Source organism: Hylobates moloch, unplaced genomic scaffold (assembly GCF_009828535.3).
Source record: "Hylobates moloch isolate HMO894 unplaced genomic scaffold, HMol_V3 SCAFFOLD_15, whole genome shotgun sequence".
NCBI lineage: Eukaryota > Metazoa > Chordata > Mammalia > Primates > Hylobatidae > Hylobates > Hylobates moloch.
Window position 1 is genome coordinate 26,989,782 of NW_026652290.1, and position 13,930 is coordinate 27,003,711.

Here is a 13,930-nt window from a genome sequence, read left to right on the forward strand (position 1 = left end):
TCCACAGAGTGCTGAGCAGGAAAAAATCTTTAAACTCCCACCACCAAAAAAATCTTCATTGATTCTGCAGAATTGTAACGGCTTCTCAAATAAACTCATTATATTCAAGATACAGAATTGATAGACTACAAAACTTCCCTGGTAAATTCTACTCAAGTCAAATTAATTAAACTTGATTTGCAAAGTCAAAAATTCTTTGTGAGTTTTGACGGTTTAAGGCAAATAATATTTTAATCTATAAGAATGTAACAAACAAACTCACCAATCCTTCCTTTTTTGTGAATATGGCCAGGCATGATGCCAATTTTACATTCTCCAGGCTGAAAGTAAATCATAGTTTTCAGAAAAGTTAAAAAAAAAAAGTCACTCACAGGTCATACACACAAATACACTCGCATTCACTCAAAGCTGTTTAGCCTTGTGAGAGGCTTAATCTGAGTTTCTTTTTATTTTTTTGCACTCACATTGATGACTCCAGGGCAGTTGGGCCCAATTAGCCTTGTCTTTCCCTGGCGCAGCAGTTTGTGCTTGACTCGTACCATGTCCTGCTGGGGAATTCCTTCAGTGATACACACAACCAAGGGAATTTCTGCCTCAATAGCTTCATTAATGGCAGCAGCAGCAAAAGGCGGAGGAACATAAATGACAGAAGCCGTTGCTCCTGTCTGTTCTTTGGCCTGAAACATTAATGATGAAGCACCTTATTATTGGTTAAATCATAAACATTGTAAAATAAATTCAATACCATCATTTTAATAATGTCTTGGGGTAAGAAAAGGATACTACCCAGAGACATAGCATTCTTCCCATTCTCAAATTCGCTACACTGTCAGAGTAGAATAGAATCAAGCATAGCCCTTTCTCAGCCCATTTGAATGCCACTGTGAATTGAAAGCTTCTGTGACATCTCACTCTCTATGGCATGTCAGTAAACCTGAAAGCAGCCTGACAGTGAACAGAGTCAAAGAATGCCAACATATCATCCACAAATGATGCCGGGGGTTAAAAATAATTTTTTAAAACTCTGTTCAAGATGGTAACAGAGGGGGAGACACAAAAAATATTAAAACTAGTATGGAATCAAAGTCACATCATGGGGATGTAGGTACTTTAATGAAAAGTACCTACATTACATAGTTTTCTACCTCTAAAGTCTACAAATACTGCCAGAAGCTAGACTGTGACAACAGCAAATATTGTGCTGGGACGTCATATGGATGAAAGGTACCAACCCTACTCATTCAAAAAGCCCTTTGTAAGAGCAGAATGGGTGAAAAATAAACAATATCTGTCAAAAAACTTATAGAATATTCCAAATGTCACAACTATTTGTGTCACTATAAATTAAAAATGGATTGCTTAGCAACAAGAACTTTCTTTAAAAGAAAAAAAAAAAGCAAAAAGAGGCAGAAAAGTCTACCTAGAGGAATTGTAAAAAAAAATCTCCTCTCTATTTTTGAGGTTATAAAATCAGCCATAATAGAATTTAAGGCAGGAAGGACTTTAAATTTGTGCTTTAAAAAATGTAATGCTTTAAAACATACCTTAAAAATATGCATAGGAAGAGGGGAAGAATACATTTAAGGCTGATCAACACATCATCCCAAAGAACTAAGTTTATATCCTAGATTTTTAAAATTAAATACCCAAGAATTTACACTATAGTTTCTTTTAAATACTATTAGTTTTGTATATATTCATATAAGAGTAAAAAGAGAATCAAAGACTATACACTGAGCTTAAATTAGCTCCCTACAGAGGCAAAATCTGAGATTTCGAAAACACTGTAAAATTTAACTTTACTTACTTTTTATATCATCTGAATTTTTACAAAAAGTACCTATCAGTTTTGTAACAAATAATTAAAATTTAATTTAAAAATCATTTTAAAAGGTAATTATTAAGAAATCCGCAGTTTGAGGAGAATCTAGGACATTAGATTTGTAAATCTATTTGTAAATCTGACTCTACAATTTAGTTTCTTCACATGGGACCACTCTTTACTCCAAGCCATCCTAAGCCTGCCACTTAATCAGCTGTGAGACCATGGGCAAGATCTCTAACCTCTTTGCACTAGTAACATCGATATCTTTAAAATGAGGATGATAACAGCACCTACCTCTGAGGGTTGTAGTGAGGCCTGAATAGGGCAATTTGAATGAAACACCTAGCACAGTGCCTACTGCATAGTCCCCACTCAGGAAGAATTAAGGGGTGGTTGCTGACATTTGTACTACTAACATACTGGAAGAAGAAAGGTAAGGAAAGCGTAAAAAGCCAAACAGAAGCCTGGCCACAGTACTTCCTCCCTTAATAGATGATTCATACCTAGAAACAAAAATGACACACTGGTTTTGATGGCAATTCAAATTTCTCTAGGTTACTGAATTTTCAAATAGCAAGTGACTCTCCCAAACAAAACATAATTAAGATCTCTACCCAAAGAATGCTCGCTCTTCCCTTGCTTTTCTTGTCTTGCCAAACTCAGATACCACTAATTACCTCCTTCACAGTATTAAAGACTGGTAAGCCCAGATGTGTCTGGCCTCCTTTCCCTGGAGTAGTTCCTCCAACGAGTTTGGTGCCATATTCCAATGCCTGCTGGCTGTGAAAGGTGCCCTGAGGGGAAAAAGCACAAGATCCATGAGAAACAGCAGACTGGTAAGCCCAAGAGAAGCAAAAGCAATCTTAGCAACTTGGGAAAAGAAAAACAAATAGGTTAACTATTCCCAGACAATAACATATACTTACTAAACATAGCTTTGAACCTGGAAGCAAAACAAGCCTCTGAAAAGCCAAAATAGCTATAAACAAGGGCCTCTTTGATTCCCTGTTTTCAAACTTGGCTGATAACCAGAAACTCCCTGTTTCTCAACTCCTCATGTGCTCACACTCCTCAGTTTAAAATCCATGGTAGATCATTACCCTCCCACAACAACCTTGGCTTTCTCTCACTTCAACTTACATATCTGGTAAAACCACAACCTGGGTCAAATCCAATTTTTCCCCTACTCTAAGCCTATACATGTGCAGCCAAAAAGTGGCTAGGGGAAAAAAAACAAAAAAACATGTCAACTGGTCTCATTTTAAATTAATGATCACTCACCTTAAGTAAGCCTTTAATACTGCCCACCCAACAACCTGTATTTCTCTATCCATTCACTTTTCCTCCTCAACCTCAGCATTACTGACATTTTGGACAGGATGATTCTTTCTTATGAGAGGTCATCCAGTGCCTAGTGGGACACTTAGCAGCATCCATGTGCTCCACTCATTAGATGCCAGTAGAACACCCTCCTAACTCTCATAACTCCATCCAGTTAATGACAACCAAAAATGGCTCCAAGGACTGATTCATTTTCACTAGGCTTCTGGGGCTTGACTTCCCCTGGTTTTCCTCTTCTCTTTTCTCTCAGTATCAGGGGAAATTCAGCCAGATATTGGGCGAAAGTCACCCCCGATATTTCACGTAGGTTCTTTTCTATATTCCCTAAGTGTTGGCCAGTCTGAGAAATAAAGGGACAGAGTACAAAAGAGAGAAATTTTAAAGCTGGGTGTCCCGGGGAGACATCACATGTCAGCAGGTTCCGTGATGCCCCCTGAGCCGTAAAACCAGCAAGTTTTTATTAGTGATTTTCAAAAGGGGAGGGAGTGTACGAATAGGGTTTGGGTCACAGAGATCACGTGCTTCACAAGGTAATAGAGTATCGCAAGGCAAATGGAGGCAGGGCGAGACACAGGACCACAGGACTGGGGCGAAATTAAAATTGCTACTGAAGTTTCCGGCACACATTGTCATTGATAACATCTTATCAGGAGACAGGGTTTGAGAGCAGACAACCGGTCTGACCAAAAATTATTAGGCGGGAATTTCCTCATCCTAATAAGCCTGGGAGCGCTAAGGGAGACTGGGGCTTATTCCATCCCTACAGATGCGACCATAAAAGACGGCCACCCCCCTAAATTGGCCATTTTAGAGGCCTACCCTCAGGGATGCATTCTCTTTCTCAGGGATGTTCCTTGCTGAGAAAAAGAATTCAGAGATATTTCTCCCATTTGCTTTTGAAAGAAGAGAAATACGGCTCTGTTCCGCCCGGCTCACCGGTGGTCAGAGTTTAAGGTTCTCTCTTGTTCCCTGAACATTGCTGTTATCCTGTTCTTTTTTCATGGTGCCCAGATTTCATATTGTTCAAACACACATGCTCTACAAACAGTTTGTGCAGTTATCGCAAACATCACAGGGTCCTGAGGTGACATGCATCCTCCTCAGCTCACAAAGATGACGGGACTAAGAGATTAAAGTAAAGACAGGCATACGAAATCACAAGGGTATTGATTGGGGAAGTGATAAGCGTCCATGAAATCTTCACAATTCATGTTCAGAGATTGCAGTAAAGACAGGCGTAAGAAATTATAAAAGTATTAACTTGGGGAACTAATAAATGTCCATGAAATCTTCACAATTTATGTTCTTCTGCCATGGCTTCAGCCGGTCCCTCCGTTCAGGGTTCCTGACTTCCCACAACACCTTAGACTTCTCTTTTTCATCTAAATTCATGCCCTTGGTGATGTCATCCCTTATCATGGCAATACATGTCATCCATATGGTGACCCCTCCCACATACACAAAGATAGATACACCCCAAATATCTAAGCCTTGAACTCCATATTCACATTGTCAACTGCCTACCTGACACCTCCACTTTGAGAACTAGCAGGCATCTCAAACTCAACATGTCCAAACTGAGTTCCCGATCACTCCCCTCCATCTACCCCATCTCAGTTAAAGACAACTTCATGCCTTACAGATAATCAGACCAAAAATACTGAAGCCATCCATGATTATTCTGTTTCTCATATGTCCCATATTAGATCCATTAGTAGATCTTATTTCTCTATCTTCAAAGTATAATCGACAACTCCTCCCCCTTCTACTGCTATCACCTTGGTCTAAGTCACTTCAACTCTTGAAGGGTTATTGCCCTTGCTCCCCTTCAATCTAATCTCCATAGCAGCCCGAGTGATCTGGTCAAAACATAAGGAAGATCATGGCACTCCTCTAATCAAACACTGTGATTGTTTTAGATTTCACTCAAGTAAAAGCCAAACTCCATATATTGGCCTACAAGTCAATTTACAAGCTGTCTCCCCACATCAGAATCCCATACCTGCCTACTTATTACACTCCAGCCACGCTGGCCTTCCACACACAGCAGGCACATGCCTGCCTCATGGCCTCACTGTGCCCTCTGCATGGAATATCCTTCCCTAAGATATCCACTTGGTTCACTCCTACGTCTCCTTTACATCTTAATTCAGAGATCAGACTTCCCTGACCACCTGATATAAAATCACCCTCTCCTCCATCCTAACCACCAGGACTACACACACTCCTTTCCCCAGCTTATTTCTTCCATAGCAATTATGCTTTGTAACATACCACATAATATACTCATTGATTTTGTTGATATATTCCCCACCAACCACTAAAATGTAAATTCCATGAAGACAATGATTTATGTCTACTTTGTTCACTGCAATATGACACCTAAATCAATATACAGTAGGCATTCAATAAATAGCTGTTGAAAAATGAATGAATCTATGTGATCATTTCAAGGACCTTCAAAATGCGGTCCCAACTATTCACATTCTATTAAAGGAATAAAAATCAGGGCCTTAAGAAGGACTTCAGAAATTTTCTGATTCAAATTATTTTTCAAAATAGGAAACTTGGCCCCAAGCATGTTAATTCATTTGTCTAGTCAGGGGCAGGGTTTTGAAAGAACCACAGGCCAGTGCTCTCTCTCTCTTAAAGCAGTGCTATTCAAAGTATAGTTTGCAGACTCTTGCTGCTCTGCAATGAGATAAGAGGAAAAAGAAAAACAACAAAAAAAGGAAGGAAGGAAGGGAGAGAGGGAGGGGGAAAATCTAATTTTTAAAAAAGTAAAAATGTTTGTAAATATAGCAGTATGACATTGCCACAGCTTTTACTGTATTTTATAAAAATATTGATCTACATTAGACTGAAAATTAATAACAAGCACCTACACTGGTTTTTCACTACAGACACTGAGAAGCACTGCCCTAGACTACATTGCCAGGTAAATTCAAAAGTACCAAATTTTAATCCTAAAGTAGTGCTAAACAGGAATAACACATCTATTCAAAATAAGCTTATGTTCTTTAGTTTTACCATCATCACCAGCCAGTACAATGTTAGGAATAGTAATTTTAGCAGCTTATAAACCCAGTAAAAGAAACGAGATGGCACCCACTGGAAAACTGCATTGCTGAAACATACTCTAAAAATGCAAGGATTTTTAATTCATATGTGGAACAATGTGTGTACTGAGAAAACAAACTAATGAGACAATATGCAGATTTACTGTGGAAGTAAGTTCTAAACTTCAGACCTCACCATTATCTCTAAAATGAATCTGAATCAACAAATCTGAGGCAATTAACGCTCTCACTTACTTTAAAAACAAAAACAAAAAAAAGGAGAGTGAATGAGAACAATGTTAACTTCAGGTAACTGAAAAACACTATAACTACCCTTGGATTTAAATATTTAGGCAAACTATCACCTTATTTAGAATATAGAGACAGTTCTGAATAGTGCTTACACCATGGGCAATGGTTCTTACAAAAAAGCTCACAGCTTAAAATGTCACAGAATCATATAATATTTGGCAAACAGAAAAACAAAATTATACATAATAAATTTATGTGGAGAATTTGGGTTAATCAAACATTTGATTATATGCAAATAATATTAATATATAACAAAAAACAGGCTGGATATAACATCAGTTGGGAAGGGGATGATAGAATGCACTTCAAATCTTGGATGAAGATCTACTGTCCTTAGAATGTATATAAGGGAAGTGGCATACATAAGATTATTTGGCTATCAGAATAGCCATTTTATTTTTTGAGACAGGGTCTCACTCTGTCACCCAAGCTTGGAGTAAGTGGTTCAATCATGACTCACTGCAGCCTCAACCTCCTGGACTCAAGTGATCCTTCCACCTCAGCCTCCTGAGTAGCTAGGACCACAGGCATGCACCACCACGCCTAGCTAATTTTTCTATTTTTTATAGAGATGGAGTCTTACCATGTTGCCCAGGCTGGTCTCAAACTCCTGGGTTCTAGCAATCCTGCTGCTCTGGCTCCCCAAAGTGCTAGGATTACAGGTGTGGGCTACCACATACTGCCATTGTTACAAGGAACAAAGTTTCCTGGTTTTATGGGTGTTTCATTTTTTGTTATTGGTGGATTTTTTTTCTTTTACGGTAATAGAGGAATGGAAGAAGAAAAAGAAGAAAAGTCCACTGCAACACATTCGTGTGCCCAGTTATTTCAAAAAAAAAAAAAAAAAAAAAACAAAACAAAAAGCAAAAGGACCATTTTACATGAAACAACCTGCTAACTGCTGTCTATAGTATTTGGCCCACTACCTGGTTTTGTAAATTAATTTTTATTGGAACGCACCCAGGCCCATTCATTGACAATATTTTCTATGGCTGCTTTTGCTGTTAAAATGCTTTTGAGTAGTTGTAACAGACTATATGACCCACTAAACCTAAAATGTTTACAATCTGGCCTTTTGCAGAATATGTTTACTGACCTCTGCTCTAGATTACCAAAATACTGAAGAATTGACATGACACTTCTTTTAATTACAGAAAAATCATTAACCTTAAATTACAAAAAAAAAAAAACAATTGACTGCTTTTATCTTGCCATATCTCCTTTAATAATAAAAAAAGGGACACTTTGGGTTAAGACACGTGGTTATACTCTAATTGATTTGATAGTATTCTCATTTTAAAAAAATTCTGTGCATCTACTATGGTGGAAGTATAAATCTGTTTCAATGTTTTAAAGTTCAATTTAGCAGTAGCTATTAAAATTGTAAATACACAGACCATATAACATCCAATTTTACTTTTAGGTATCTATTTTATAGAAATATGGATCGTATATATATTATATGCTGGATAACATTATATCTATATATAGTTCTATATAATAAACACTGCAAAACACATATAAATATGTTTGCATGCACAAGAAAAATATCTGGAAGGATACATGCCAACTTGTTAACAGAAGGAGTTCCTGGGGAGTAGAAAGGTAGGAAAAAGGAAAGAAGATTCTTATGTGGCATTTTATTATAGAATCACATCACAGATACATTTATTTACACTTATACAAAATCTATGATATGAACAGGAAAGAGGATGAGAGAATGAATATAAATAAATGACAACAAATTAAAACACTTCAGGCAATTCTGCCTGCTAGTCCCAGGCCATGGTCCCAGAGAAAGTATAAGATGAAAAAAGTCAGTGGGCGGGTTCTTCCGCTTGTCTCAGTATCCACGAGCCTCTCTGGGTTTGAACATTTCTCCATATTCAGAACATTTCTGAATATGGATTCTATGTTTAACAATATGGTTTTTTGTCTGTTTGTACAAAACCTAAACACAAGAATCTAGTTTACCTAGTGCTTAGTCAAAGAAACAGTGATCTGTTTCAACACTGGAGGAAAACCATTAGTGTTGTATTTGCTGAAAGTGTATGGGCCTCCAAAACAATATACTCCTAGTAAGCATACAACATACTCCTTTCCAAGGTAAGTTTAAACACAATTTTTATATTATAGGCTGACAATAGCAACTAACCTCCTCCTGAGATACAACCCCATTGCTGTACAGTATATTTTTCTGCAACAATCACGTGTTATTTTTGTGATATTAAAAATAAAAAAATAATTTGTTATATCTCTAGTCTACATTTGAAAATAAAAATCTAGATATACATACCTGTTTGCCAGTGAAACCCTGGCAAATAATCTTTGTATCTTTATCAACATAGAGATGTTTCCGAGAAGCTGTATAGGAACAATGCCGAATTCCATTCTGTGGCACTAAGAGGTAAAAAAAAAAAAAAAAAAAAAAAAAAAGACATTATAATTTTTCTAAACTTTTGAACAATAATTCAACCTGATCACACACAAAAAATTCTTTAATGCACGAGCTATCCTGTGATCACGGCAAACCTAAATGCCACCATTTAAATAAGACACAGTGACCACAGACATAAGTTAGAAAAACAGACAAGAAAGACATTGTTCCATTCTCCAGGATCCCCTCTTTATCAAGAACCATGATCTTGTAGTTTTTTCTGAACTGAGGGAAAAAAAAAAGCTAATGTTTATCATTTTTATTTCCTAGAAAAAAACTCGGGCTCAAAGATAAATGGTTAAAATTAAATCCAGGGACTGAAAACAAAGTGTCACCCCTATTAACAATGTTTACTAAACAGCCACATGTTTCTCCACTTGACCCAAATTTTTAAAGCCTAATACCTTGAAATAGGTAAGCTAAGAGGCAAACTTTGTCAGGAATACAAGTAAAAATCGCTCAGCAACTCATTCTCTAGTAAGAACAACATATTAAATGTTAAGTCATAGGATAAAACTTATCTAAAATACAGTACAAAATCACTTAATCTCTTCTGATATGAACTCATGTATAAAAGAAACAGGGAAAATAAAATAAATAGGAAAGTAGACAAGACAGGAAAAAGCTTGTTAGGAAAAAAAAAAAACCCTAGGTTATTGCAGCAACCTACCTAAAAGAGAAATTGAGAAATCTAAGTAGTTACTACAACCAGCTCCCCACATTTCAAAAAACAGTAGGAGGAACATAGATGACTTAAAATTTTGGGCTACCTTCTAAATGTCCATTAATACTAACAACCTGACTTCTCTGTGGCCCATCCCTGGCCCTTTCAAAGTAGCGAGGCCTTCTACCTATCATTGTGGTAGCCCATGAAGTTAGCCCAAGAAAAGAACATAAGGAGTAATCTCTATTGAACAAAAAAAGAGAACACCTGTCACATATTTGCCCAGAGTCCACTCCATGCTTTCTGCCTTAAATCACTGCCCACCTAAGTGCTGACCTCACATTCCATAACTGAAAGAGCAATAACATCTGCTTCTGGAGGAAGTATATGGAATCCCTTACACCTCCAGGGAGGAGACAGGCCCAGATTTAGCCCTTACCACCTGGATAATATTTGGTACACACAAAGAACTGCTATGTAACAGACAGCTTTCTCAGACTAGACTGTGCTCAATAAGGGGCCATGGGCTTTGCAGGTTAAGTTCTGGCACAGCAGTCACAGCTAAGCATCTGACTCTAGGCCAGTGGACACAGCAGGGATTTACGGCCTGAGACCCTGTCCCTACCAAGCTGTGCAGCACAGCCCACCCTCGCCAGTGCTGCACTCGAGACCCATTCTCGCCCTTGGCTTCCACTTTTCCCAGCTGAACACCTACAACCATGGTATTTGTGTAGAAGCTACACCCTGTCCTACCCTGCTACAATTTCTGACTAGTGGAAGAATTGGCTTTACCAGTCCCTCCCATTGAATCTTCAATAAATGCTCATATCATATCATATCATATCATACCATAGGTTTTCAGACCAGAAGGCAGAAGATTTGATTATAAGATCAGATGTTATGATCAGGATATCTGGAGTCCCTACTTGTTAACATAAAATACTTTTTGTAGGTAAAGTTTGGTGCTGCACAAGTACTCTTATACTCACTAACTTAACAAAGATCAGACAATTCACCTCTCCTTCCACAGGAGCAGAAGTCACCCTGAGAAAAGGCAGGTCTGTCTGTGTCCCTAAAGCACAGCTCCAATAACAGACCAACGAAGATCTCTGCTTTCTCGTAGTAACTCCAGATCTCCTGGATCAATTCTATGGAGCTCAAGATTTTACATCAGATCTTTGGTGCTCATAAAAAGTGTATCAGAAGTGTGATAAACAGCAGCTCACCTCCCAATCCCCTAGCCTTTTAGTATTACTTAGCCTGTGCAATGCCCCTGAGGGCCTACAGCATCTAATTAAGTAAATCTTGGGAAACCTCTAATACAAAGGTATGGATGTGTGTGCGCTCAGGCACGTGTGATCTCCCCATCTACACACCAGGCCTGGGCTCATACAGACCCACTTCTAGATAAGCTGGAACTAACAGACTATTATCGTCTTTCAGGCAAATCCAAGAAATGTATTCAATGGCAAGGAAATGAAATTCCTGATCACATTCCGTCCTGACAAGAAACCTGAATGATGCCAGACAAGGTTATCATCTGGTACTGAAATGTGAGTTCGTTCATTGATTCAATCAACATTTGGGAGCACCTGTACCAAGCCATAATGTCAGGTGTCAAGGATAAAGTGATGAATGACGTCTCAGCCCTCAAATAATTCACAATCTATCTGAACTGATATAAAAGTGGGCCATAACTGCGTGGTGTGTGAAGTACTATATATAAAAAAAAAGAAAGCCTTGGGCATTTGGGGTAGATAAACTCCCCACACCTATTCAAGGTAGAGAAGTCTATGAATGTGTAAGAGGTGAGGAGGGTGACAAAGCCACCAAATTACTAGAGTAAGTGACTTCCTAAAGTGAAATTTATAACACAAGGCATACATTGGTGGCCAAACCATCTTGCAAATATCTCTTACCTTTCAATTAAAGATTTAATGTCCTCAACTTCCTGAGAATTTCACTTACATTAATCTGTATAAATTAACATTTAAATAAAACATTACACAGTCAAGAATTCCTATATCTTCACATGATATACGTGATTTATGAATATACTGGGGGACTTTAAAAGGGATCTGAGATTAACAAGAATAGAAGCTACAAACACTTTCATGTGGGTATACAATAAACACCATCACACAGTACACTACTGAGTGCACACATATTCTTACTCTTCTCATCACATTATTTCTAAGTGAAATTATCTAAGCTTAAATTTATTTCAAGATTATTTCAAGTACCAACTAAATACTTTTCACACTGCTAACTGTAAACTCCATGAGTGTCAGGACCATGTCTTATTCATCTTGTCTCCTATGGTATATGGTCAGTGCCTTACACACAATAGGTGCATGGGAAACATTTCACTGAATTCCAGGACAAGATACAGGGTCCCCAGAAGAAACACTTATACCAAGCTAAACATCATAAGGTTCATCTCTTTTTCGGTGAGTTGGAAAAAGTCAATCTTGAACTCCCACGTATCAGGAAAGAGGGAAAAGAACCCTATATCTATTTTTGTACATATAAAGATCACAGGTTTCCCTAAAATTCATATAGAGACTGCATGGCAGTTCAGCCCTAAAATGCTGCTGGCGGTTCCTGAAGCTACATTAATCCAGTACAAATGCCATGCTGACATTTTTTTAAATAAATGAAACACAAAAGCAATAATACAAATTGAATCTTTGTCTACAGGAAAAAAGAAAGCATTCAGACAGAGTAAAACACACCATAGGCAGAGTTAAAGGCAATGACAGACCAGGGAAGTGTTTTCATAACATTTAACAGGCAAGGAATTAACGTGAGCAACATGAAGAGCCAACAAAAAGTGGAGCCCGAAGCCTAAGAGAAAAACTGATAAAGGCCATGAACAAGAAACACAATGGATGACAAACTGCAAATCCATATATGATGAGATGCCTAGCTTTACTAATAAGAAGAAAATAAGTATTATTATTATTATTATTATTATTATTTGAGACGGAGTTTTACTCTGTAGCCCAGGCTGGAGCGCAGTGGCACGATCTCGGCTCACTGCAACCTCCACCTCTTGGGTTCAAGCGATTCTCCTGCCTCAGCCTCCTGAGTATCTGGGACTACAGCACTACACCCAGCTAATTTTTTTGTACTTTTAGTAGAGATGGGGTTTCACCATGTTGGCCAGGCTGGTCTCAAACTCCTGATCTCAAGTGATCCGCCTGCCTTGGCCTCCCAAAGTTCTGGGATTACAGGCATGAGCCACCATGCCCAGCCGAAAGTAAGTATTTAAAATTAAATATTAGAGCAGGAAAGGTGAGGTTGGCCACCAGGAATAATTTCTGATGGCGAATGCTGTAGCTGCCACATCCTAGGCCACCTCCTTCTTTCCAGATTCTTAGAAATTGTCCAGCTTAACCTTGGGACTGCATCCCAGGATCAGCTGAGAACATCATTGCAGGAATCAGACAGGACTGGTCTTGAGTTTATGCTCTGCCTTTCAGCAGCCACGTAACCCAGAGCATACCTTTTGATCTCCCTTAGCCTTAGTCTTCCCATCTAGAAGTGGAATAACAGCTGCCCCTGGGAGTAATTTCATATTACTCCTTAAATTGGCACCAGGTAGCACAGTGTCTGGTACACTCCCAAAACTGGGTTTACAACCCTACATGAACACAAAGGCAAATCTTTCCCTAAAAAGAGAGAAAAAATAGTTCATATTTTAAAATCAAATAAGTCTAGCCAAAAATGTTTTCTACATGTCCTTGTGCACATCTTATGTTTATTTATAAACATACTAATCCATGTCTACATATAATGTGCAGTATGCATAAATATACTTCTAAGTTTTTAACATATAATACATTTGTAAAGGCGCACTATAACACACGGACAATAATAGTATATACTTCATAGGCTGATGTGAGAATTAAATGAGTTAGTAATAGTATAAAGCATTTAAAACAGTGCCTAGGATACAGCAAGTGTTATATCCCTAAGAGTTATTTTATTACCATTATTATTACCGATGCAGAATGAGCAGACCAAACTGCTTTGAGATGTTCACTGTGACAGGCTATCTGTCAGGTGCTAGAGATTCACAGGTGAACAAGACAGGCTCAGGCCCTACCCACATGAAGTTTCCTGCCCTGTAAAAGAGCTAAACATTGCACAAAGAAAAACAAAACTACCAACAGTACAAACTGTAATAAAGACAATGAAGGAAAGAGGCTGAGTAATCTGAGAGAGATGTGTTTTCAACGGGGGTGATAGATTTGTACCTGTCAGCCACATACTGGTCCTCTTCACCA

General features: G+C 38.1%; 1 protein-coding gene across 1 annotated transcript in view; it reads right to left on the reverse strand.

Annotated features, from left to right (window-relative positions):
• Nucleotides 1–13,930, reverse strand: part of SUCLG1 (succinate-CoA ligase GDP/ADP-forming subunit alpha) — a 35,895-nt gene that overhangs the window by 17,423 nt on the left and 4,542 nt on the right. The window contains exons 2-5 of the mRNA XM_032177304.2: nucleotides 8,834–8,937; nucleotides 2,503–2,619; nucleotides 465–677; nucleotides 263–320 (exon numbers count right to left, since the gene is read on the reverse strand). Of these exons, the coding sequence (XP_032033195.1) occupies nucleotides 263–320; nucleotides 465–677; nucleotides 2,503–2,619; nucleotides 8,834–8,937 (492 nt within the window). The remainder of the gene's footprint in view (nucleotides 1–262; nucleotides 321–464; nucleotides 678–2,502; nucleotides 2,620–8,833; nucleotides 8,938–13,930) is intronic.